This window comes from Vidua chalybeata, chromosome 2, assembly GCF_026979565.1.
Source record: "Vidua chalybeata isolate OUT-0048 chromosome 2, bVidCha1 merged haplotype, whole genome shotgun sequence".
Lineage (NCBI taxonomy): Eukaryota > Metazoa > Chordata > Aves > Passeriformes > Viduidae > Vidua > Vidua chalybeata.
Window position 1 is genome coordinate 114,553,386 of NC_071531.1, and position 21,132 is coordinate 114,574,517.

The window sequence follows — 21,132 nt, forward strand, 5'->3', positions numbered from 1 at the left end:
ACGCCCCTTGTGCATTTCTTTTGGTTGTCAAGGAAACCACCCCAGGACTCCTGGCACTGGACTTCATCAAAATCGGTGATGGAAACGCCACAGGTATTGGCCAGTCAGGCACCTCCCAGCGGGTGCTATTTTGGGAACAAGTCAATGGATCAGATTCTCCTCTCCCAGCAGCTCTGAAGCTGTGTGAGAGTTTGCCTTTGTCTCCACGGGGCTCGGCTCTCTGGCAGTTTCTCTGGCAGAGAGCCATCCTAGAGGTGAGGCTGTTAAACAGCGCTCTCAAGGTACAAAAAAGACTTCAAAGCACTGTGGTAAACCTGTCTCTCCTAAAGTCTGGGGTGAGGGCGAAAAGTTATCAGAGGAAAAAGGTGGTAGCCTTTGTTTCAGATGAACACTCTTTCTCTTCATGTACCAAAACTCTACAAAAGTGTTTACATTTACAGCCTTGAAAAAAAAAATTGCATATTTGTAATGGATTTGTAATCAATTTAGTCATTGAATGTCCTGAAGATGTTGACTGAGATCTCCAGTCCTGGGAATGGCAGAACACTGTGGTTATGATTGTGGGGTCACCTGTGAGGGCTACAGGCTGTGACCCAGACTGAGTGATAGGAGGAAGAAAAAGTGCCCCTGCTACCAGCTTGTTCCCAAACTGAGTTTGTCCAGAAAGCATCCAGAAGAGTAAAGTGCTTTATTTTCACGAAAAGGAAAGTAAAGCGTTGGGTGTCTTTGGGAATGTTCATAGGGAATGACAGAGCAAGCTGGAGGAAGGTTACTTGAATGCTAAGGGGAGAAAATAGGACAGGATAATGAGGAAGACAGATGGTAGGAAGAGAAGTAAAACTGTGATGCACAGCTGAAATGGATATGTAAAACAGGGACTGGAAACCTGTGGGGTGGGAATGAAAGAACTGTAAGAAATGTCACACTGGGGAGAAATGGTTGTGGACAATTGGAAAACCAAGAACACGGAATTTATGGCAAAAAATTGAATGGCCTGCACTGTCACAGGACTGCACGGTGTTTCAGTTTGTGAGGGGAAATACTGAGGTAACTCAGAGGGGACAGCAAGAACTTCAGAGGGGAGGACTGGGGTTCCCTGGCATCACCTGAAGAGCATAGAATCAACATTTTGGGGGTAAAGTTGAGGAGTTTTATTTCCACTGGACAGTGGGAATCTGTGCAGGACAAATAGCGGATATTTTTGGCGGGAAAATATGAGGGGATCTCTAGGGGGGATAGTTGCTTTTGGGAAAAGGCAGGAAAAGTCTGAGGTAACTTGGGGAGGAAGGGAAAGAAAATATTGTGATAAAAACCTGAGGTAATTTTTAAAGGCCAAAAAGAAAATCTTTGAGGTAAAACCTCAGGTCGTCTGCAGGGGAGTAAATGAATATATTTCAGGCAAAATCTGAGGTAATTAGTACAGGACAAATAAGGAAGGTTTCTGAGGGAGAATCTGAGGGGAATCAGTAGGGGAAAAAAAGGACATTTGGAGAAAAAATCTGATTAATGATTATCTGAGATAATCATTAAGGTGGCATTTTGGGCTTAAATCAGAGGTAATATATAGATGCAGATGAGGATGTCATGAAGGGAAAACGTGAGGTAATCTCAATGGAATAGAACATTTTGGAAGGAGAAATCTGAGGCAATCTGTAAGGACCACAATGAACACTGAGGGAGAGGTGGGTGCCCCTGGTGATGAAGAGGAGGTGTGAGGGTCACTGAGGGGCCTGAGTGTCCCTGAGGGGTGGTGGCTGCCGGCTGTGCTGCTCTCTGGCACCGCGGGGCGCGATTCCCGCCCGCTGCGGCGGCGCCCTCGCCCCTCAGGTGCCCTCAGTCGCTGAGGCGGGAACTCGAAGCCGCTCTGTGGGCTCGGGGCGGCGCCCTCGCCCCTCAGGTGCCCTCAGGCGCTGAGGCGGGAACTCGAAGCCGCTCTGTGGGCTCGGGGCGGTGCCCTCGCCCCTCAGGTGCCCTCAGTCGCTGAGGCGGGAACTCGAAGCCGCTGTGGGGGCCCGGGGCGGCGCCCTCGCCCCTCAGGATCCCTCAGGCGCTGAGGCGGGAACTCGAAGCCGCTCTGTGGGCCCGGGGCGGCGCCCTCGCCCCTCAGGTGCCCTCAGTCGCTGAGGCGGGAACTCGAAGCCGCTCTGTGGGCCCGGGGCGGCGCCCTCGCCCCTCAGGTGCCCTCAGTCGCTGAGGCGGGAACTCGAAGCCGCTGTGTGGGCTCGGGGCGGCGCCCTCGCCCCTCAGGTGCCCTCAGTCGCTGAGGCGGGAACTCGAAGCCGCTGTGTGGGCTCGGGGCGGCGCCCTCGCCCCTCAGGTGCCCTCAGGCGCTGAGGCGGGAACTCGAAGCCGCTGTGTGGGCTCGGGGCGGCGCCCTCGCCCCTCAGGATCCCTCAGGCGCTGAGGCGGGAACTCGAAGCCGCTGTGGGGGCCCGGGGCGGCGCCCTCGCCCCTCAGGATCCCTCAGGCGATGAGGCGGGAACTCGAAGCCGCTGTGTGGGCTCGGGGCGGCGCCCTCGCCCCTCAGGTGCCCTCAGGCGCTGAGGCGGGAACTCGAAGCCGCTGTGTGGGCTCGGGGCGGCGCCCTCGCCCCTCAGGTGCCCTCAGGCGCTGAGGCGGGAACTCGAAGCCGCTGTGTGGGCCCGGGGCGGCGCCCTCGCCCCTCAGGTGCCCTCAGGTGCCCTCAGCCCCGGCGGCGGCGGGATCTCGAAGCCGCTGTTTCCGCCGCTCTCGGCGAGGCGTCGGGCGGGGTCCCATGCGCGGGCCCGGAGGCGCCCTCAAGCAGCGCCTGGGGTGAGACAGAGGAGGAATGGACGACTGCCCTCACGAGTCTTCACGGTGTTTTGCTTTGCGGGCGGAAGAGATGAGGTAAGTCAGAGGGGAGAAAAATAACTTCTTGGGGGGAGGAGTGCTCGAATTTCCTGGCATCACCTGGAAAGCAAGGAATTAGCATTTTGGGGTAAAATTGAGGCGTGTGGCAACAGAAGCTGCAGTAATCTGTGGCGATCCTGTAGCTGACATTTTTGGAAGGAAAACCCTTTCTCCAGGGGAGAAAATTGCTTTTGGGGAAAAGTCTGAGGTAATTTTTGGAGGTGGGGCAGAAAAAAATTTGTGATAAAACCTGAGGTCATTTTTAGTGGCCAGAAGGAACATTTTTGGGGGTAAAATCTGGAGAAATCTGTAAGGGACTGAATGAATATTTTTGAAGGCAAATCTGAGGTAATTTGTAAAGACCAAAACGGACAGTGAGGGTGAGGTGGCTCCCCAGGTGATGCTGAGGGGATTTGAGGGTCACTGAGGGGACATTTGTCCCTGGCTGAGTGGCAGGTGTCCCATGTGTCACTGAGGGAATAAGAGGTCACTGAAGGAATGGCCGATTCCCTGAGTTCTCCTGAGGGGCCCTGAGTGTCCCTGAGGGGCAGTAGATGTGAAGCCCAAATCTGGGCAAGAAAACAAAGCTCTATAATCAGAGGGCTACAGAGCAGGTGTTTGTATATTGAGAGATGGGAGTGAGGTGGATCTCTCTGGCAAAACACACTCAATGTTGTTTTGCCTCAGGTTTCATTCTAAATTGTAATGTCCCAGTTGCAAGGTGTCTTGTGAATACTGATATTTGTGTATAGTTGTGTCATGGTTCTATGGGTATTTGTTGGTTTCACTTCTGCATCAGTTTCCTTGTGAACCTAAGTCTTCTGGGGGTCTTTTGATGAAGACTTCTGTAGTCTTCCTTAGGTTTGAATTTTTTACTTCTATTTGCACGACATGTCTGATGCTTCTTGGTTTTTTCAGTCTAACTTGTTTTTAGGTAATTTTGCAGTATGCAAGTTCCATTAAAATTTGCTCTTTGGCTCATGGTGGTGTTGTTGTCTCCCTGCCTTTGCAATCTTGTTTGTTTCACCTGCTCATCTTGGTGCACTATTACTTGTTACAATTCCTTGGTACAATGTAACAAGTACGATATTATTACTTACCCCTTAGGCTTCAGATGCCACTTGCGCATCTGTGGCGCTCCCCTTAGGTTACGCAAAGGTGATTTGAGGGGAGGCAGGTGCCTCGAGTGTGGCAGAGGAAGCCCTGAGATGAGGCACGCGGGGTAGCCTGTATGTAACTGAGGCGGTGGCAGATGCCCTGTGTGCCACTGAGTGGGCGGCCTTGTTGAGGAGGCTCCCGGGGCTCCTGCAGACGGCTGTGTGCCGTGCTGCGCCGCGGCTGGGCTCCGGCCTCTCCCTAAGTGGGGCGCAGGCCGGAGCCTGTGCTCCGTGGTGCTTGTTGGGGGGTGTCGGGCTGCAGGGGACGGCCCCGTAAGTGGGGTTCTGTGCGTCCCCTGGCCTCGGCGGGCGGTTGGAGGGACCCCCTGTAATCAGGCGGGTATCCCTGGCCCCGGTCTTTCAGAGGCGTGGGGCCAGGAGTCATGGGGCCAGGCATGCGCCCTCCCTGTCCTCAGGGCTGGGCTCGCGGCCCCTCGGGCCCCTCGGCCTTAGGCCGTGAGCTCGACTGCCTGACTCTAGAGGCTGGTTCCTGTTGCCTTGGGGGAAGGCCGAGCTCCGTGGCTCCCTGGGTGTGGGCCGGCCTGTAAGCAGGCTGCGGGTCTGGGAGCCTTTGTGCTCCCTTCAGCTGGCAGCCTGCGTGGGGCGCCCGCCCCGTTAGTGGGGAGCGGCCCGGAATTGGAGAGAAGGAGCCTCCTTAGGCCTTGGGGACCAGAGCCGCCCTGTAAGTCGGGGCCAGTGCTCTGGGGCCCCGGGCACTTTGCAGTCCAGGCAGCGGCTTGAGCCCCCTGTAAGCAGGGGTGCAGCCTCTTGGCCGCTGCTTTGCACGCCCAGCTTCATTTGCCCAGAGGGCCCGGCTCCCAGCACGGCGTGGGACCGCGTCGGACGTTGCGATGGTGAGTCAAGCTGAACTTGGAGGCTTTTGGGCAGCTGGGGGGCTGTGTGGGTGGTGGCACGAGGATCTCGCTGTGGGGCTGTTGGGTGGCATTCCCTTTGGGAGCTGGAGATCCTCAGGCCTGACTCTGTCCTCGTCCACCTTTGCAGAAGCCGTGGGACGACGAGGCAAGAGCGAGCTGGAGGAGCGGCGTCTTCGAGCTCAAGAGTGGAACGGCGAGGCAAGAGCGAGCTGGAGGAGCGGCGTCTTCGAGCTCAAGAGTGGAACGGCGAGGCAAGAGCAAGCTTCAGCATTGGCAGCTTGCAGCTCAGGATTGGAACAGCGAGGTAAGAGCAGCAGCTTGGAACTGAAGTTGGAGGCTTTTGGGCAGCCTGGGGATCTGTGGGTGGCTCCTTGAGAATGTCCCCGTGGAGCTGTGCGGTCGCGGTTCCCTTCAGGCACAGGGTGTGGAGCTTCTCAGGCCTGAGCGTGTCATCGTCCATTGGCAGAAGCCGTGGGACGACGAGGCAAGAGCGGCAGCGTCTTCGAGCTCAAGAGTGGAACGGCGAGGCAAGAGCCAGCTTGGAGCTGAAGAGGGGCCAGGAGGGGCCCTCTGGGCAAAGGGCTTTTCCAGGCCAGGGCACCTTCAGGGTGCCGCGGCTGGCTTTGCACCTGGCGCCCTCCCTGTCTGCAGGGCTGGGTCTTTGCTGTGGTCGGCCTTTTGCCGTCGTGCTCCTTTGGCTGCCCGGAGAGAGGGGCAACGCTGTAAGGAGGGGGAGAGCCCCTGTCTCCGCACCTGGGAGGGGAAACGGAGCTCTCCCGGCCCCCAGCCCGGCTACCCTGTAAGCAGGGCAGGGCTTTTCCCCAGCCCCGGCAGCTTTCTGCCTGCTGCTGGCCCCTGGCCAGCGTGACCCCCTGTACTCGGGGCGCGTCACAGCCCACGTCCCTGTGCCAGCCCTGAAGCGCCTCAGCGCGTCGAGGCCCCTGCGGCCTCCTTGGAGTGCACGGGCAGGGTCTGATGCTTTCCTCTCCCGCTCAGTTTTAGGAATGGCTCCCTAGAGCAGGTTGGCTGCACGGAACTTGCTCCCTCTTCTGGGACTGTCTTGCCCTCCCCTGTCTTCCCTTCCCCTGTCTTCCCCTTAGCTGGTGTGAGTGAGGAAGTGTGTTTGTGCTTCAGCCCCCCCTTTAGAGATAGAGCAGCGTAGCTTAGACTTCCCAGGAGGGAAAGAGGGGTTCTGTGCAGCCACAGGCGGGTGCCCAAAATGCACGGGTGGAGAAAGTGTCCGGCCTTGCCCCTGCTTTCTGAGGACAGCGCGAAGCCGCCTAACGGCAGCGGGGCATTGTGACCCGCCTGTAGCCAGGGCCTGGGTCCTGCCGGCCCCGTACTCGGGGCACGTGTCGGGACCTTGCAGCGCCCTTTGCCCCAGGAGCAGCCCCACCCAGGTCCCTGTAAGCAGGGCTGGGGAGGCTCCTTTAGCCAGCTGACAGGAACCAGCGCTCCCGGGCCCTTGCCAGGGGGCAGGTTGAAGAAGTGCTGTGCCGCAGGGCGCGGTCCCACCTTTGGCGCTGCTTTGGGCTGGTGCCACCTCCCTGGCGGCCTTGTTGAGGAGGCTCCCGGGGCTCCTGCAGACGGCTGTGTGCCGTGCTGCGCCGCGGCTGGGCTCCGGCCTCTCCCTAAGTGGGGCGCAGGCCGGAGCCTGTGCTCCGTGGTGCTTGTTGGGGGGTGCCGGGCTGCAGGGGACGGCCCCGTAAGTGGGGTTCTGTGCGTCCCCTGGCCTCGGCGGGCGGTTGGAGGGACCCCCTGTAATCAGGCGGGTATCCCTGGCCCCGGTCTTTCAGAGGCGTGGGGCCAGGAGTCATGGGGCCAGGCATGCGCCCTCCCTGTCCTCAGGGCTGGGCTCGCGGCCCCTCGGGCCCCTCGGCCTTAGGCCGTGAGCTCGACTGCCTGACTCTAGAGGCTGGTTCCTGTTGCCTTGGGGGAAGGCCGAGCTCCGTGGCTCCCTGGGTGTGGGCCGGCCTGTAAGCAGGCTGCGGGTCTGGGAGCCTTTGTGCTCCCTTCAGCTGGCAGCCTGCGTGGGGCGCCCGCCCCGTTAGTGGGGAGCGGCCCGGAATTGGAGAGAAGGAGCCTCCTTAGGCCTTGGGGACCAGAGCCGCCCTGTAAGTCGGGGCCAGTGCTCTGGGGCCCCGGGCACTTTGCAGTCCAGGCAGCGGCTTGAGCCCCCTGTAAGCAGGGGTGCAGCCTCTTGGCCGCTGCTTTGCACGCCCAGCTTCATTTGCCCAGAGGGCCCGGCTCCCAGCACGGCGTGGGACCGCGTCGGACGTTGCGATGGTGAGTCAAGCTGAACTTGGAGGCTTTTGGGCAGCTGGGGGGCTGTGTGGGTGGTGGCACGAGGATCTCGCTGTGGGGCTGTTGGGTGGCATTCCCTTTGGGAGCTGGAGATCCTCAGGCCTGACTCTGTCCTCGTCCACCTTTGCAGAAGCCGTGGGACGACGAGGCAAGAGCGAGCTGGAGGAGCGGCGTCTTCGAGCTCAAGAGTGGAACGGCGAGGCAAGAGCGAGCTGGAGGAGCGGCGTCTTCGAGCTCAAGAGTGGAACGGCGAGGCAAGAGCAAGCTTCAGCATTGGCAGCTTGCAGCTCAGGATTGGAACAGCGAGGTAAGAGCAGCAGCTTGGAACTGAAGTTGGAGGCTTTTGGGCAGCCCGGGGATCTGTGGGTGGCTCCTTGAGAATGTCCCCGTGGAGCTGTGCGGTCGCGGTTCCCTTCAGGCACAGGGTGTGGAGCTTCTCAGGCCTGAGCGTGTCATCGTCCATTGGCAGAAGCCGTGGGACGACGAGGCAAGAGCGGCAGCGTCTTCGAGCTCAAGAGTGGAACGGCGAGGCAAGAGCCAGCTTGGAGCTGAAGAGGGGCCAGGAGGGGCCCTCTGGGCAAAGGGCTTTTCCAGGCCAGGGCACCTTCAGGGTGCCGCGGCTGGCTTTGCACTGGGCGCCCTCCCTGTCTGCAGGGCTGGGTCTTTGCTGTGGTCGGCCTTTTGCCGCCGTGCTCCTTTGGCTGCCCGGAGAGAGGGGCAACGCTGTAAGGAGGGGGAGAGCCCCTGTCTCCGCACCTGGGAGGGGAAACGGAGCTCTCCCGGCCCCCAGCCCGGCTACCCTGTAAGCAGGGCAGGGCTTTTCCCCAGCCCCGGCAGCTTTCTGCCTGCTGCTGGCCCCTGGCCAGCGTGACCCCCTGTACTCGGGGCGCGTCACAGCCCACGTCCCTGTGCCAGCCCTGAAGCGCCTCAGCGCGTCGAGGCCCCTGCGGCCTCCTTGGAGTGCACGGGCAGGGTCTGATGCTTTCCTCTCCCGCTCAGTTTTAGGAATGGCTCCCTAGAGCAGGTTGGCTGCACGGAACTTGCTCCCTCTTCTGGGACTGTCTTGCCCTCCCCTGTCTTCCCTTCCCCTGTCTTCCCCTTAGCTGGTGTGAGTGAGGAAGTGTGTTTGTGCTTCAGCCCCCCCTTTAGAGATAGAGCAGCGTAGCTTAGACTTCCCAGGAGGGAAAGAGGGGTTCTGTGCAGCCACAGGCGGGTGCCCAAAATGCACGGGTGGAGAAAGTGTCCGGCCTTGCCCCTGCTTTCTGAGGACAGCGCGAAGCCGCCTAACGGCAGCGGGGCATTGTGACCCGCCTGTAGCCAGGGCCTGGGTCCTGCCGGCCCCGTACTCGGGGCACGTGTCGGGACCTTGCAGCGCCCTTTGCCCCAGGAGCAGCCCCACCCAGGTCCCTGTGAGCAGGGCTGGGGAGGCTCCTTTAGCCAGCTGACAGGAACCAGCGCTCCCGGGCCCTTGCCAGGGGGCAGGTTGAAGAAGTGCTGTGCCGCAGGGCGCGGTCCCACCTTTGGCGCTGCTTTGGGCTGGTGCCACCTCCCTGGCGGCCTTGTTGAGGAGGCTCCCGGGGCTCCTGCAGACGGCTGTGTGCCGTGCTGCGCCGCGGCTGGGCTCCGGCCTCTCCCTAAGTGGGGCGCAGGCCGGAGCCTGTGCTCCGTGGTGCTTGTTGGGGGGTGCCGGGCTGCAGGGGACGGCCCCGTAAGTGGGGTTCTGTGCGTCCCCTGGCCTCGGCGGGCGGTTGGAGGGACCCCCTGTAATCAGGCGGGTATCCCTGGCCCCGGTCTTTCAGAGGCGTGGGGCCAGGAGTCATGGGGCCAGGCATGCGCCCTCCCTGTCCTCAGGGCTGGGCTCGCGGCCCCTCGGGCCCCTCGGCCTTAGGCCGTGAGCTCGACTGCCTGACTCTAGAGGCTGGTTCCTGTTGCCTTGGGGGAAGGCCGAGCTCCGTGGCTCCCTGGGTGTGGGCCGGCCTGTAAGCAGGCTGCGGGTCTGGGAGCCTTTGTGCTCCCTTCAGCTGGCAGCCTGCGTGGGGCGCCCGCCCCGTTAGTGGGGAGCGGCCCGGAATTGGAGAGAAGGAGCCTCCTTAGGCCTTGGGGACCAGAGCCGCCCTGTAAGTCGGGGCCAGTGCTCTGGGGCCCCGGGCACTTTGCAGTCCAGGCAGCGGCTTGAGCCCCCTGTAAGCAGGGGTGCAGCCTCTTGGCCGCTGCTTTGCACGCCCAGCTTCATTTGCCCAGAGGGCCCGGCTCCCAGCACGGCGTGGGACCGCGTCGGACGTTGCGATGGTGAGTCAAGCTGAACTTGGAGGCTTTTGGGCAGCTGGGGGGCTGTGTGGGTGGTGGCACGAGGATCTCGCTGTGGGGCTGTTGGGTGGCATTCCCTTTGGGAGCTGGAGATCCTCAGGCCTGACTCTGTCCTCGTCCACCTTTGCAGAAGCCGTGGGACGACGAGGCAAGAGCGAGCTGGAGGAGCGGCGTCTTCGAGCTCAAGAGTGGAACGGCGAGGCAAGAGCGAGCTGGAGGAGCGGCGTCTTCGAGCTCAAGAGTGGAACGGCGAGGCAAGAGCAAGCTTCAGCATTGGCAGCTTGCAGCTCAGGATTGGAACAGCGAGGTAAGAGCAGCAGCTTGGAACTGAAGTTGGCGGCTTTTGGGCAGCCCGGGGATCTGTGGGTGGCTCCTTGAGAATGTCCCCGTGGAGCTGTGCGGTCGCGGTTCCCTTCAGGCACAGGGTGTGGAGCTTCTCAGGCCTGAGCGTGTCATCGTCCATTGGCAGAAGCCGTGGGACGACGAGGCAAGAGCGGCAGCGTCTTCGAGCTCAAGAGTGGAACGGCGAGGCAAGAGCCAGCTTGGAGCTGAAGAGGGGCCAGGAGGGGCCCTCTGGGCAAAGGGCTTTTCCAGGCCAGGGCACCTTCAGGGTGCCGCGGCTGGCTTTGCACTGGGCGCCCTCCCTGTCTGCAGGGCTGGGTCTTTGCTGTGGTCGGCCTTTTGCCGTCGTGCTCCTTTGGCTGCCCGGAGAGAGGGGCAACGCTGTAAGGAGGGGGAGAGCCCCTGTCTCCGCACCTGGGAGGGGAAACGGAGCTCTCCCGGCCCCCAGCCCGGCTACCCTGTAAGCAGGGCAGGGCTTTTCCCCAGCCCCGGCAGCTTTCTGCCTGCTGCTGGCCCCTGGCCAGCGTGACCCCCTGTACTCGGGGCGCGTCACAGCCCACGTCCCTGTGCCAGCCCTGAAGCGCCTCAGCGCGTCGAGGCCCCTGCGGCCTCCTTGGAGTGCACGGGCAGGGTCTGATGCTTTCCTCTCCCGCTCAGTTTTAGGAATGGCTCCCTAGAGCAGGTTGGCTGCACGGAACTTGCTCCCTCTTCTGGGACTGTCTTGCCCTCCCCTGTCTTCCCTTCCCCTGTCTTCCCCTTAGCTGGTGTGAGTGAGGAAGTGTGTTTGTGCTTCAGCCCCCCCTTTAGAGATAGAGCAGCGTAGCTTAGACTTCCCAGGAGGGAAAGAGGGGTTCTGTGCAGCCACAGGCGGGTGCCCAAAATGCACGGGTGGAGAAAGTGTCCGGCCTTGCCCCTGCTTTCTGAGGACAGCGCGAAGCCGCCTAACGGCAGCGGGGCATTGTGACCCGCCTGTAGCCAGGGCCTGGGTCCTGCCGGCCCCGTACTCGGGGCACGTGTCGGGACCTTGCAGCGCCCTTTGCCCCAGGAGCAGCCCCACCCAGGTCCCTGTGAGCAGGGCTGGGGAGGCTCCTTTAGCCAGCTGACAGGAACCAGCGCTCCCGGGCCCTTGCCAGGGGGCAGGTTGAAGAAGTGCTGTGCCGCAGGGCGCGGTCCCACCTTTGGCGCTGCTTTGGGCTGGTGCCACCTCCCTGGCGGCCCTGTTGAGGAGGCTCCCGGGGCTCCTGCAGACGGCTGTGTGCCGTGCTGCGCCGCGGCTGGGCTCCGGCCTCTCCCTAAGTGGGGCGCAGGCCGGAGCCTGTGCTCCGTGGTGCTTGTTGGGGGGTGCCGGGCTGCAGGGGACGGCCCCGTAAGTGGGGTTCTGTGCGTCCCCTGGCCTCGGCGGGCGGTTGGAGGGACCCCCTGTAATCAGGCGGGTATCCCTGGCCCCGGTCTTTCAGAGGCGTGGGGCCAGGAGTCATGGGGCCAGGCATGCGCCCTCCCTGTCCTCAGGGCTGGGCTCGCGGCCCCTCGGGCCCCTCGGCCTTAGGCCGTGAGCTCGACTGCCTGACTCTAGAGGCTGGTTCCTGTTGCCTTGGGGGAAGGCCGAGCTCCGTGGCTCCCTGGGTGTGGGCCGGCCTGTAAGCAGGCTGCGGGTCTGGGAGCCTTTGTGCTCCCTTCAGCTGGCAGCCTGCGTGGGGCGCCCGCCCCGTTAGTGGGGAGCGGCCCGGAATTGGAGAGAAGGAGCCTCCTTAGGCCTTGGGGACCAGAGCCGCCCTGTAAGTCGGGGCCAGTGCTCTGGGGCCCCGGGCACTTTGCAGTCCAGGCAGCGGCTTGAGCCCCCTGTAAGCAGGGGTGCAGCCTCTTGGCCGCTGCTTTGCACGCCCAGCTTCATTTGCCCAGAGGGCCCGGCTCCCAGCACGGCGTGGGACCGCGTCGGACGTTGCGATGGTGAGTCAAGCTGAACTTGGAGGCTTTTGGGCAGCTGGGGGGCTGTGTGGGTGGTGGCACGAGGATCTCGCTGTGGGGCTGTTGGGTGGCATTCCCTTTGGGAGCTGGAGATCCTCAGGCCTGACTCTGTCCTCGTCCACCTTTGCAGAAGCCGTGGGACGACGAGGCAAGAGCGAGCTGGAGGAGCGGCGTCTTCGAGCTCAAGAGTGGAACGGCGAGGCAAGAGCGAGCTGGAGGAGCGGCGTCTTCGAGCTCAAGAGTGGAACGGCGAGGCAAGAGCAAGCTTCAGCATTGGCAGCTTGCAGCTCAGGATTGGAACAGCGAGGTAAGAGCAGCAGCTTGGAACTGAAGTTGGAGGCTTTTGGGCAGCCCGGGGATCTGTGGGTGGCTCCTTGAGAATGTCCCCGTGGAGCTGTGCGGTCGCGGTTCCCTTCAGGCACAGGGTGTGGAGCTTCTCAGGCCTGAGCGTGTCATCGTCCATTGGCAGAAGCCGTGGGACGACGAGGCAAGAGCGGCAGCGTCTTCGAGCTCAAGAGTGGAACGGCGAGGCAAGAGCCAGCTTGGAGCTGAAGAGGGGCCAGGAGGGGCCCTCTGGGCAAAGGGCTTTTCCAGGCCAGGGCACCTTCAGGGTGCCGCGGCTGGCTTTGCACTGGGCGCCCTCCCTGTCTGCAGGGCTGGGTCTTTGCTGTGGTCGGCCTTTTGCCGTCGTGCTCCTTTGGCTGCCCGGAGAGAGGGGCAACGCTGTAAGGAGGGGGAGAGCCCCTGTCTCCGCACCTGGGAGGGGAAACGGAGCTCTCCCGGCCCCCAGCCCGGCTACCCTGTAAGCAGGGCAGGGCTTTTCCCCAGCCCCGGCAGCTTTCTGCCTGCTGCTGGCCCCTGGCCAGCGTGACCCCCTGTACTCGGGGCGCGTCACAGCCCACGTCCCTGTGCCAGCCCTGAAGCGCCTCAGCGCGTCGAGGCCCCTGCGGCCTCCTTGGAGTGCACGGGCAGGGTCTGATGCTTTCCTCTCCCGCTCAGTTTTAGGAATGGCTCCCTAGAGCAGGTTGGCTGCACGGAACTTGCTCCCTCTTCTGGGACTGTCTTGCCCTCCCCTGTCTTCCCTTCCCCTGTCTTCCCCTTAGCTGGTGTGAGTGAGGAAGTGTGTTTGTGCTTCAGCCCCCCCTTTAGAGATAGAGCAGCGTAGCTTAGACTTCCCAGGAGGGAAAGAGGGGTTCTGTGCAGCCACAGGCGGGTGCCCAAAATGCACGGGTGGAGAAAGTGTCCGGCCTTGCCCCTGCTTTCTGAGGACAGCGCGAAGCCGCCTAACGGCAGCGGGGCATTGTGACCCGCCTGTAGCCAGGGCCTGGGTCCTGCCGGCCCCGTACTCGGGGCACGTGTCGGGACCTTGCAGCGCCCTTTGCCCCAGGAGCAGCCCCACCCAGGTCCCTGTGAGCAGGGCTGGGGAGGCTCCTTTAGCCAGCTGACAGGAACCAGCGCTCCCGGGCCCTTGCCAGGGGGCAGGTTGAAGAAGTGCTGTGCCGCAGGGCGCGGTCCCACCTTTGGCGCTGCTTTGGGCTGGTGCCACCTCCCTGGCGGCCCTGTTGAGGAGGCTCCCGGGGCTCCTGCAGACGGCTGTGTGCCGTGCTGCGCCGCGGCTGGGCTCCGGCCTCTCCCTAAGTGGGGCGCAGGCCGGAGCCTGTGCTCCGTGGTGCTTGTTGGGGGGTGCCGGGCTGCAGGGGACGGCCCCGTAAGTGGGGTTCTGTGCGTCCCCTGGCCTCGGCGGGCGGTTGGAGGGACCCCCTGTAATCAGGCGGGTATCCCTGGCCCCGGTCTTTCAGAGGCGTGGGGCCAGGAGTCATGGGGCCAGGCATGCGCCCTCCCTGTCCTCAGGGCTGGGCTCGCGGCCCCTCGGGCCCCTCGGCCTTAGGCCGTGAGCTCGACTGCCTGACTCTAGAGGCTGGTTCCTGTTGCCTTGGGGGAAGGCCGAGCTCCGTGGCTCCCTGGGTGTGGGCCGGCCTGTAAGCAGGCTGCGGGTCTGGGAGCCTTTGTGCTCCCTTCAGCTGGCAGCCTGCGTGGGGCGCCCGCCCCGTTAGTGGGGAGCGGCCCGGAATTGGAGAGAAGGAGCCTCCTTAGGCCTTGGGGACCAGAGCCGCCCTGTAAGTCGGGGCCAGTGCTCTGGGGCCCCGGGCACTTTGCAGTCCAGGCAGCGGCTTGAGCCCCCTGTAAGCAGGGGTGCAGCCTCTTGGCCGCTGCTTTGCACGCCCAGCTTCATTTGCCCAGAGGGCCCGGCTCCCAGCACGGCGTGGGACCGCGTCGGACGTTGCGATGGTGAGTCAAGCTGAACTTGGAGGCTTTTGGGCAGCTGGGGGGCTGTGTGGGTGGTGGCACGAGGATCTCGCTGTGGGGCTGTTGGGTGGCATTCCCTTTGGGAGCTGGAGATCCTCAGGCCTGACTCTGTCCTCGTCCACCTTTGCAGAAGCCGTGGGACGACGAGGCAAGAGCGAGCTGGAGGAGCGGCGTCTTCGAGCTCAAGAGTGGAACGGCGAGGCAAGAGCGAGCTGGAGGAGCGGCGTCTTCGAGCTCAAGAGTGGAACGGCGAGGCAAGAGCAAGCTTCAGCATTGGCAGCTTGCAGCTCAGGATTGGAACAGCGAGGTAAGAGCAGCAGCTTGGAACTGAAGTTGGCGGCTTTTGGGCAGCCCGGGGATCTGTGGGTGGCTCCTTGAGAATGTCCCCGTGGAGCTGTGCGGTCGCGGTTCCCTTCAGGCACAGGGTGTGGAGCTTCTCAGGCCTGAGCGTGTCATCGTCCATTGGCAGAAGCCGTGGGACGACGAGGCAAGAGCGGCAGCGTCTTCGAGCTCAAGAGTGGAACGGCGAGGCAAGAGCCAGCTTGGAGCTGAAGAGGGGCCAGGAGGGGCCCTCTGGGCAAAGGGCTTTTCCAGGCCAGGGCACCTTCAGGGTGCCGCGGCTGGCTTTGCACTGGGCGCCCTCCCTGTCTGCAGGGCTGGGTCTTTGCTGTGGTCGGCCTTTTGCCGCCGTGCTCCTTTGGCTGCCCGGAGAGAGGGGCAACGCTGTAAGGAGGGGGAGAGCCCCTGTCTCCGCACCTGGGAGGGGAAACGGAGCTCTCCCGGCCCCCAGCCCGGCTACCCTGTAAGCAGGGCAGGGCTTTTCCCCAGCCCCGGCAGCTTTCTGCCTGCTGCTGGCCCCTGGCCAGCGTGACCCCCTGTACTCGGGGCGCGTCACAGCCCACGTCCCTGTGCCAGCCCTGAAGCGCCTCAGCGCGTCGAGGCCCCTGCGGCCTCCTTGGAGTGCACGGGCAGGGTCTGATGCTTTCCTCTCCCGCTCAGTTTTAGGAATGGCTCCCTAGAGCAGGTTGGCTGCACGGAACTTGCTCCCTCTTCTGGGACTGTCTTGCCCTCCCCTGTCTTCCCTTCCCCTGTCTTCCCCTTAGCTGGTGTGAGTGAGGAAGTGTGTTTGTGCTTCAGCCCCCCCTTTAGAGATAGAGCAGCGTAGCTTAGACTTCCCAGGAGGGAAAGAGGGGTTCTGTGCAGCCACAGGCGGGTGCCCAAAATGCACGGGTGGAGAAAGTGTCCGGCCTTGCCCCTGCTTTCTGAGGACAGCGCGAAGCCGCCTAACGGCAGCGGGGCATTGTGACCCGCCTGTAGCCAGGGCCTGGGTCCTGCCGGCCCCGTACTCGGGGCACGTGTCGGGACCTTGCAGCGCCCTTTGCCCCAGGAGCAGCCCCACCCAGGTCCCTGTGAGCAGGGCTGGGGAGGCTCCTTTAGCCAGCTGACAGGAACCAGCGCTCCCGGGCCCTTGCCAGGGGGCAGGTTGAAGAAGTGCTGTGCCGCAGGGCGCGGTCCCACCTTTGGCGCTGCTTTGGGCTGGTGCCACCTCCCTGGCGGCCCTGTTGAGGAGGCTCCCGGGGCTCCTGCAGACGGCTGTGTGCCGTGCTGCGCCGCGGCTGGGCTCCGGCCTCTCCCTAAGTGGGGCGCAGGCCGGAGCCTGTGCTCCGTGGTGCTTGTTGGGGGGTGCCGGGCTGCAGGGGACGGCCCCGTAAGTGGGGTTCTGTGCGTCCCCTGGCCTCGGCGGGCGGTTGGAGGGACCCCCTGTAATCAGGCGGGTATCCCTGGCCCCGGTCTTTCAGAGGCGTGGGGCCAGGAGTCATGGGGCCAGGCATGCGCCCTCCCTGTCCTCAGGGCTGGGCTCGCGGCCCCTCGGGCCCCTCGGCCTTAGGCCGTGAGCTCGACTGCCTGACTCTAGAGGCTGGTTCCTGTTGCCTTGGGGGAAGGCCGTGCTCCGTGGCTCCCTGGGTGTGGGCCGGCCTGTAAGCAGGCTGCGGGTCTGGGAGCCTTTGTGCTCCCTTCAGCTGGCAGCCTGCGTGGGGCGCCCGCCCCGTTAGTGGGGAGCGGCCCGGAATTGGAGAGAAGGAGCCTCCTTAGGCCTTGGGGACCAGAGCCGCCCTGTAAGTCGGGGCCAGTGCTCTGGGGCCCCGGGCACTTTGCAGTCCAGGCAGCGGCTTGAGCCCCCTGTAAGCAGGGGTGCAGCCTCTTGGCCGCTGCTTTGCACGCCCAGCTTCATTTGCCCAGAGGGCCCGGCTCCCAGCACGGCGTGGGACCGCGTCGGACGTTGCGATGGTGAGTCAAGCTGAACTTGGAGGCTTTTGGGCAGCTGGGGGGCTGTGTGGGTGGTGGCACGAGGATCTCGCTGTGGGGCTGTTGGGTGGCATTCCCTTTGGGAGCTGGAGATCCTCAGGCCTGACTCTGTCCTCGTCCACCTTTGCAGAAGCCGTGGGACGACGAGGCAAGAGCGAGCTGGAGGAGCGGCGTCTTCGAGCTCAAGAGTGGAACGGCGAGGCAAGAGCGAGCTGGAGGAGCGGCGTCTTCGAGCTCAAGAGTGGAACGGCGAGGCAAGAGCAAGCTTCAGCATTGGCAGCTTGCAGCTCAGGATTGGAACAGCGAGGTAAGAGCAGCAGCTTGGAACTGAAGTTGGCGGCTTTTGGGCAGCCCGGGGATCTGTGGGTGGCTCCTTGAGAATGTCCCCGTGGAGCTGTGCGGTCGCGGTTCCCTTCAGGCACAGGGTGTGGAGCTTCTCAGGCCTGAGCGTGTCATCGTCCATTGGCAGAAGCCGTGGGACGACGAGGCAAGAGCGGCAGCGTCTTCGAGCTCAAGAGTGGAACGGCGAGGCAAGAGCCAGCTTGGAGCTGAAGAGGGGCCAGGAGGGGCCCTCTGGGCAAAGGGCTTTTCCAGGCCAGGGCACCTTCAGGGTGCCGCGGCTGGCTTTGCACTGGGCGCCCTCCCTGTCTGCAGGGCTGGGTCTTTGCTGTGGTCGGCCTTTTGCCGTCGTGCTCCTTTGGCTGCCCGGAGAGAGGGGCAACGCTGTAAGGAGGGGGAGAGCCCCTGTCTCCGCACCTGGGAGGGGAAACGGAGCTCTCCCGGCCCCCAGCCCGGCTACCCTGTAAGCAGGGCAGGGCTTTTCCCCAGCCCCGGCAGCTTTCTGCCTGCTGCTGGCCCCTGGCCAGCGTGACCCCCTGTACTCGGGGCGCGTCACAGCCCACGTCCCTGTGCCAGCCCTGAAGCGCCTCAGCGCGTCGAGGCCCCTGCGGCCTCCTTGGAGTGCACGGGCAGGGTCTGATGCTTTCCTCTCCCGCTCAGTTTTAGGAATGGCTCCCTAGAGCAGGTTGGCTGCACGGAACTTGCTCCCTCTTCTGGGACTGTCTTGCCCTCCCCTGTCTTCCCTTCCCCTGTCTTCCCCTTAGCTGGTGTGAGTGAGGAAGTGTGTTTGTGCTTCAGCCCCCCCTTTAGAGATAGAGCAGCGTAGCTTAGACTTCCCAGGAGGGAAAGAGGGGTTCTGTGCAGCCACAGGCGGGTGCCCAAAATGCACGGGTGGAGAAAGAGTCCGGCCTTGCCCCTGCTTTCTGAGGACAGCGCGAAGCCGCCTAACGGCAGCGGGGCATTGTGACCCGCCTGTAGCCAGGGCCTGGGTCCTGCCGGCCCCGTACTCGGGGCACGTGTCGGGACCTTGCAGCGCCCTTTGCCCCAGGAGCAGCCCCACCCAGGTCCCTGTGAGCAGGGCTGGGGAGGCTCCTTTAGCCAGCTGACAGGAACCAGCGCTCCCGGGCCCTTGCCAGGGGGCAGGTTGAAGAAGTGCTGTGCCGCAGGGCGCGGTCCCACCTTTGGCGCTGCTTTGGGCTGGTGCCACCTCCCTGGCGGCCCTGTTGAGGAGGCTCCCGGGGCTCCTGCAGACGGCTGTGTGCCGTGCTGCGCCGCGGCTGGGCTCCGGCCTCTCCCTAAGTGGGGCGCAGGCCGGAGCCTGTGCTCCGTGGTGCTTGTTGGGGGGTGCCGGGCTGCAGGGGACGGCCCCGTAAGTGGGGTTCTGTGCGTCCCCTGGCCTCGGCGGGCGGTTGGAGGGACCCCCTGTAATCAGGCGGGTATCCCTGGCCCCGGTCTTTCAGAGGCGTGGGGCCAGGAGTCATGGGGCCAGGCATGCGCCCTCCCTGTCCTCAGGGCTGGGCTCGCGGCCCCTCGGGCCCCTCGGCCTTAGGCCGTGAGCTCGACTGCCTGACTCTAGAGGCTGGTTCCTGTTGCCTTGGGGGAAGGCCGAGCTCCGTGGCTCCCTGGGTGTGGGCCGGCCTGTAAGCAGGCTGCGGGTCTGGGAGCCTTTGTGCTCCCTTCAGCTGGCAGCCTGCGTGGGGCGCCCGCCCCGTTAGTGGGGAGCGGCCCGGAATTGGAGAGAAGGAGCCTCCTTAGGCCTTGGGGACCAGAGCCGCCCTGTAAGTCGGGGCCAGTGCTCTGGGGCCCCGGGCACTTTGCAGTCCAGGCAGCGGCTTGAGCCCCCTGTAAGCAGGGGTGCAGCCTCTTGGCCGCTGCTTTGCACGCCCAGCTTCATTTGCCCAGAGGGCCCGGCTCCCAGCACGGCGTGGGACCGCGTCGGACGTTGCGATGGTGAGTCAAGCTGAACTTGGAGGCTTTTGGGCAGCTGGGGGGCTGTGTGGGTGGTGGCACGAGGATCTCGCTGTGGGGCTGTTGGGTGGCATTCCCTTTGGGAGCTGGAGATCCTCAGGCCTGACTCTGTCCTCGTCCACCTTTGCAGAAGCCGTGGGACGACGAGGCAAGAGCGAGCTGGAGGAGCGGCGTCTTCGAGCTCAAGAGTGGAACGGCGAGGCAAGAGCGAGCTGGAGGAGCGGCGTCTTCGAGCTCAAGAGTGGAACGGCGAGGCAAGAGCAAGCTTCAGCATTGGCAGCTTGCAGCTCAGGATTGGAACAGCGAGGTAAGAGCAGCAGCTTGGAACTGAAGTTGGAGGCTTTTGGGCAGCCCGGGGATCTGTGGGTGGCTCCTTGAGAATGTCCCCGTGGAGCTGTGCGGTCGCGGTTCCCTTCAGGCACAGGGTGTGGAGCTTCTCAGGCCTGAGCGTGTCATCGTCCATTGGCAGAAGCCGTGGGACGACGAGGCAAGAGCGGCAGCGTCTTCGAGCTCAAGAGTGGAACGGCGAGGCAAGAGCCAGCTTGGAGCTGAAGAGGGGCCAGGAGGGGCCCTCTGGGCAAAGGGCTTTTCCAGGCCAGGGCACCTTCAGGGTGCCGCGGCTGGCTTTGCACTGGGCGCCCTCCCTGTCTGCAGGGCTGGGTCTTTGCTGTGGTCGGCCTTTTGCCGTCGTGCTCCTTTGGCTGCCCGGAGAGAGGGGCAACGCTGTAAGGAGGGGGAGAGCCCCTGTCTCCGCACCTGGGAGGGGAAACGGAGCTCTCCCGGCCCCCAGCCCGGCTACCCTGTAAGCAGGGCAGGGCTTTTCCCCAGCCCCGGCAGCTTTCTGCCTGCTGCTGGCCCCTGGCCAGCGTGACCCCCTGTACTCGGGGCGCGTCACAGCCCACGTCCCTGTGCCAGCCCTGAAGCGCCTCAGCGCGTCGAGGCCCCTGCGGCCTCCTTGGAGTGCACGGGCAGGGTCTGATGCTTTCCTCTCCCGCTCAGTTTTAGGAATGGCTCCCTAGAGCAGGTTGGCTGCACGGAACTTGCTCCCTCTTCTGGGACTGTCTTGCCCTCCCCTGTCTTCCCTTCCCCTGTCTTCCCCTTAGCTGGTGTGAGTGAGGAAGTGTGTTTGTGCTTCAGCCCCCCCTTTAGAGATAGAGCAGCGTAGCTTAGACTTCCCAGGAGGGAAAGAGGGGTTCTGTGCAGCCACAGGCGGGTGCCCAAAATGCACGGGTGGAGAAAGTGTCCGGCCTTGCCCCTGCTTTCTGAGGACAGCGCGAAGCCGCCTAACGGCAGCGGGGCATTGTGACCCGCCTGTAGCCAGGGCCTGGGTCCTGCCGGCCCCGTACTCGGGGCACGTGTCGGGACCTTGCAGCGCCCTTTGCCCCAGGAGCAGCCCCACCCAGGTCCCTGTGAGCAGGGCTGGGGAGGCTCCTTTAGCCAGCTGACAGGAACCAGCGCTCCCGGGCCCTTGCCAGGGGGCAGGTTGAAGAAGTGCTGTGCCGCAGGGCGCGGTCCCACCTTTGGCGCTGCTTTGGGCTGGTGCCACCTCCCTGGCGGCCTTGTTGAGGAGGCTCCCGGGGCTCCTGCAGACGGCTGTGTGCCGTGCTGCGCCGCGGCTGGGCTCCGGCCTCTCCCTAAGTGGGGCGCAGGCCGGAGCCTGTGCTCCGTGGTGCTTGTTGGGGGGTGCCGGGCTGCAGGGGACGGCCCCGTAAGTGGGGTTCTGTGCGTCCCCTGGCCTCGGCGGGCGGTTGGAGGGACCCCCTGTAATCAGGCGGGTATCCCTGGCCCCGGTCTTTCAGAGGCGTGGGGCCAGGAGTCATGGGGCCAGGCATGCGCCCTCCCTGTCCTCAGGGCTGGGCTCGCGGCCCCTCGGGCCCCTCGGCCTTAGGCCGTGAGCTCGACTGCCTGACTCTAGAGGCTGGTTCCTGTTGCCTTGGGGGAAGGCCGAGCTCCGTGGCTCCCTGGGTGTGGGCCGGCCTGTAAGCAGGCTGCGGGTCTGGGAGCCTTTGTGCTCCCTTCAGCTGGCAGCCTGCGTGGGGCGCCCGCCCCGTTAGTGGGGAGCGGCCCGGAATTGGAGAGAAGGAGCCTCCTTAGGCCTTGGGGACCAGAGCCGCCCTGTAAGTCGGGGCCAGTGCTCTGGGGCCCCGGGCACTTTGCAGTCCAGGCAGCGGCTTGAGCCCCCTGTAAGCAGGGGTGCAGCCTCTTGGCCGCTGCTTTGCACGCCCAGCTTCATTTGCCCAGAGGGCCCGGCTCCCAGCACGGCGTGGGACCGCGTCGGACGTTGCGATGGTGAGTCAAGCTGAACTTGGAGGCTTTTGGGCAGCTGGGGGGCTGTGTGGGTGGTGGCACGAGGATCTCGCTGTGGGGCTGTTGGGTGGCATTCCCTTTGG

At 63.8% G+C, this 21,132-nt stretch overlaps 1 protein-coding gene across 1 annotated transcript in view; it reads left to right on the forward strand.

Moving 5' to 3' along the window:
* Positions 1 to 1,664: 1,664 nt before the first annotated feature.
* LOC128783762 (uncharacterized) overlaps positions 1,665 to 21,132 on the forward strand; it is a 44,267-nt gene continuing 24,799 nt past the window's right edge. The window contains exons 1-16 of the mRNA XM_053934804.1: positions 1,665 to 1,682; positions 2,560 to 2,868; positions 5,031 to 5,207; positions 5,319 to 7,189; positions 7,338 to 7,514; positions 7,677 to 9,496; positions 9,645 to 9,821; positions 9,984 to 11,803; positions 11,952 to 12,128; positions 12,291 to 14,110; positions 14,259 to 14,435; positions 14,598 to 16,417; positions 16,566 to 16,742; positions 16,905 to 18,724; positions 18,873 to 19,049; positions 19,212 to 21,031. Of these exons, the coding sequence (XP_053790779.1) occupies positions 1,665 to 1,682; positions 2,560 to 2,868; positions 5,031 to 5,207; positions 5,319 to 5,771 (957 nt within the window). The 3' untranslated portion in view covers positions 5,772 to 7,189; positions 7,338 to 7,514; positions 7,677 to 9,496; ... (8 more) ...; positions 18,873 to 19,049; positions 19,212 to 21,031. The remainder of the gene's footprint in view (positions 1,683 to 2,559; positions 2,869 to 5,030; positions 5,208 to 5,318; positions 7,190 to 7,337; positions 7,515 to 7,676; positions 9,497 to 9,644; positions 9,822 to 9,983; positions 11,804 to 11,951; positions 12,129 to 12,290; positions 14,111 to 14,258; positions 14,436 to 14,597; positions 16,418 to 16,565; positions 16,743 to 16,904; positions 18,725 to 18,872; positions 19,050 to 19,211; positions 21,032 to 21,132) is intronic.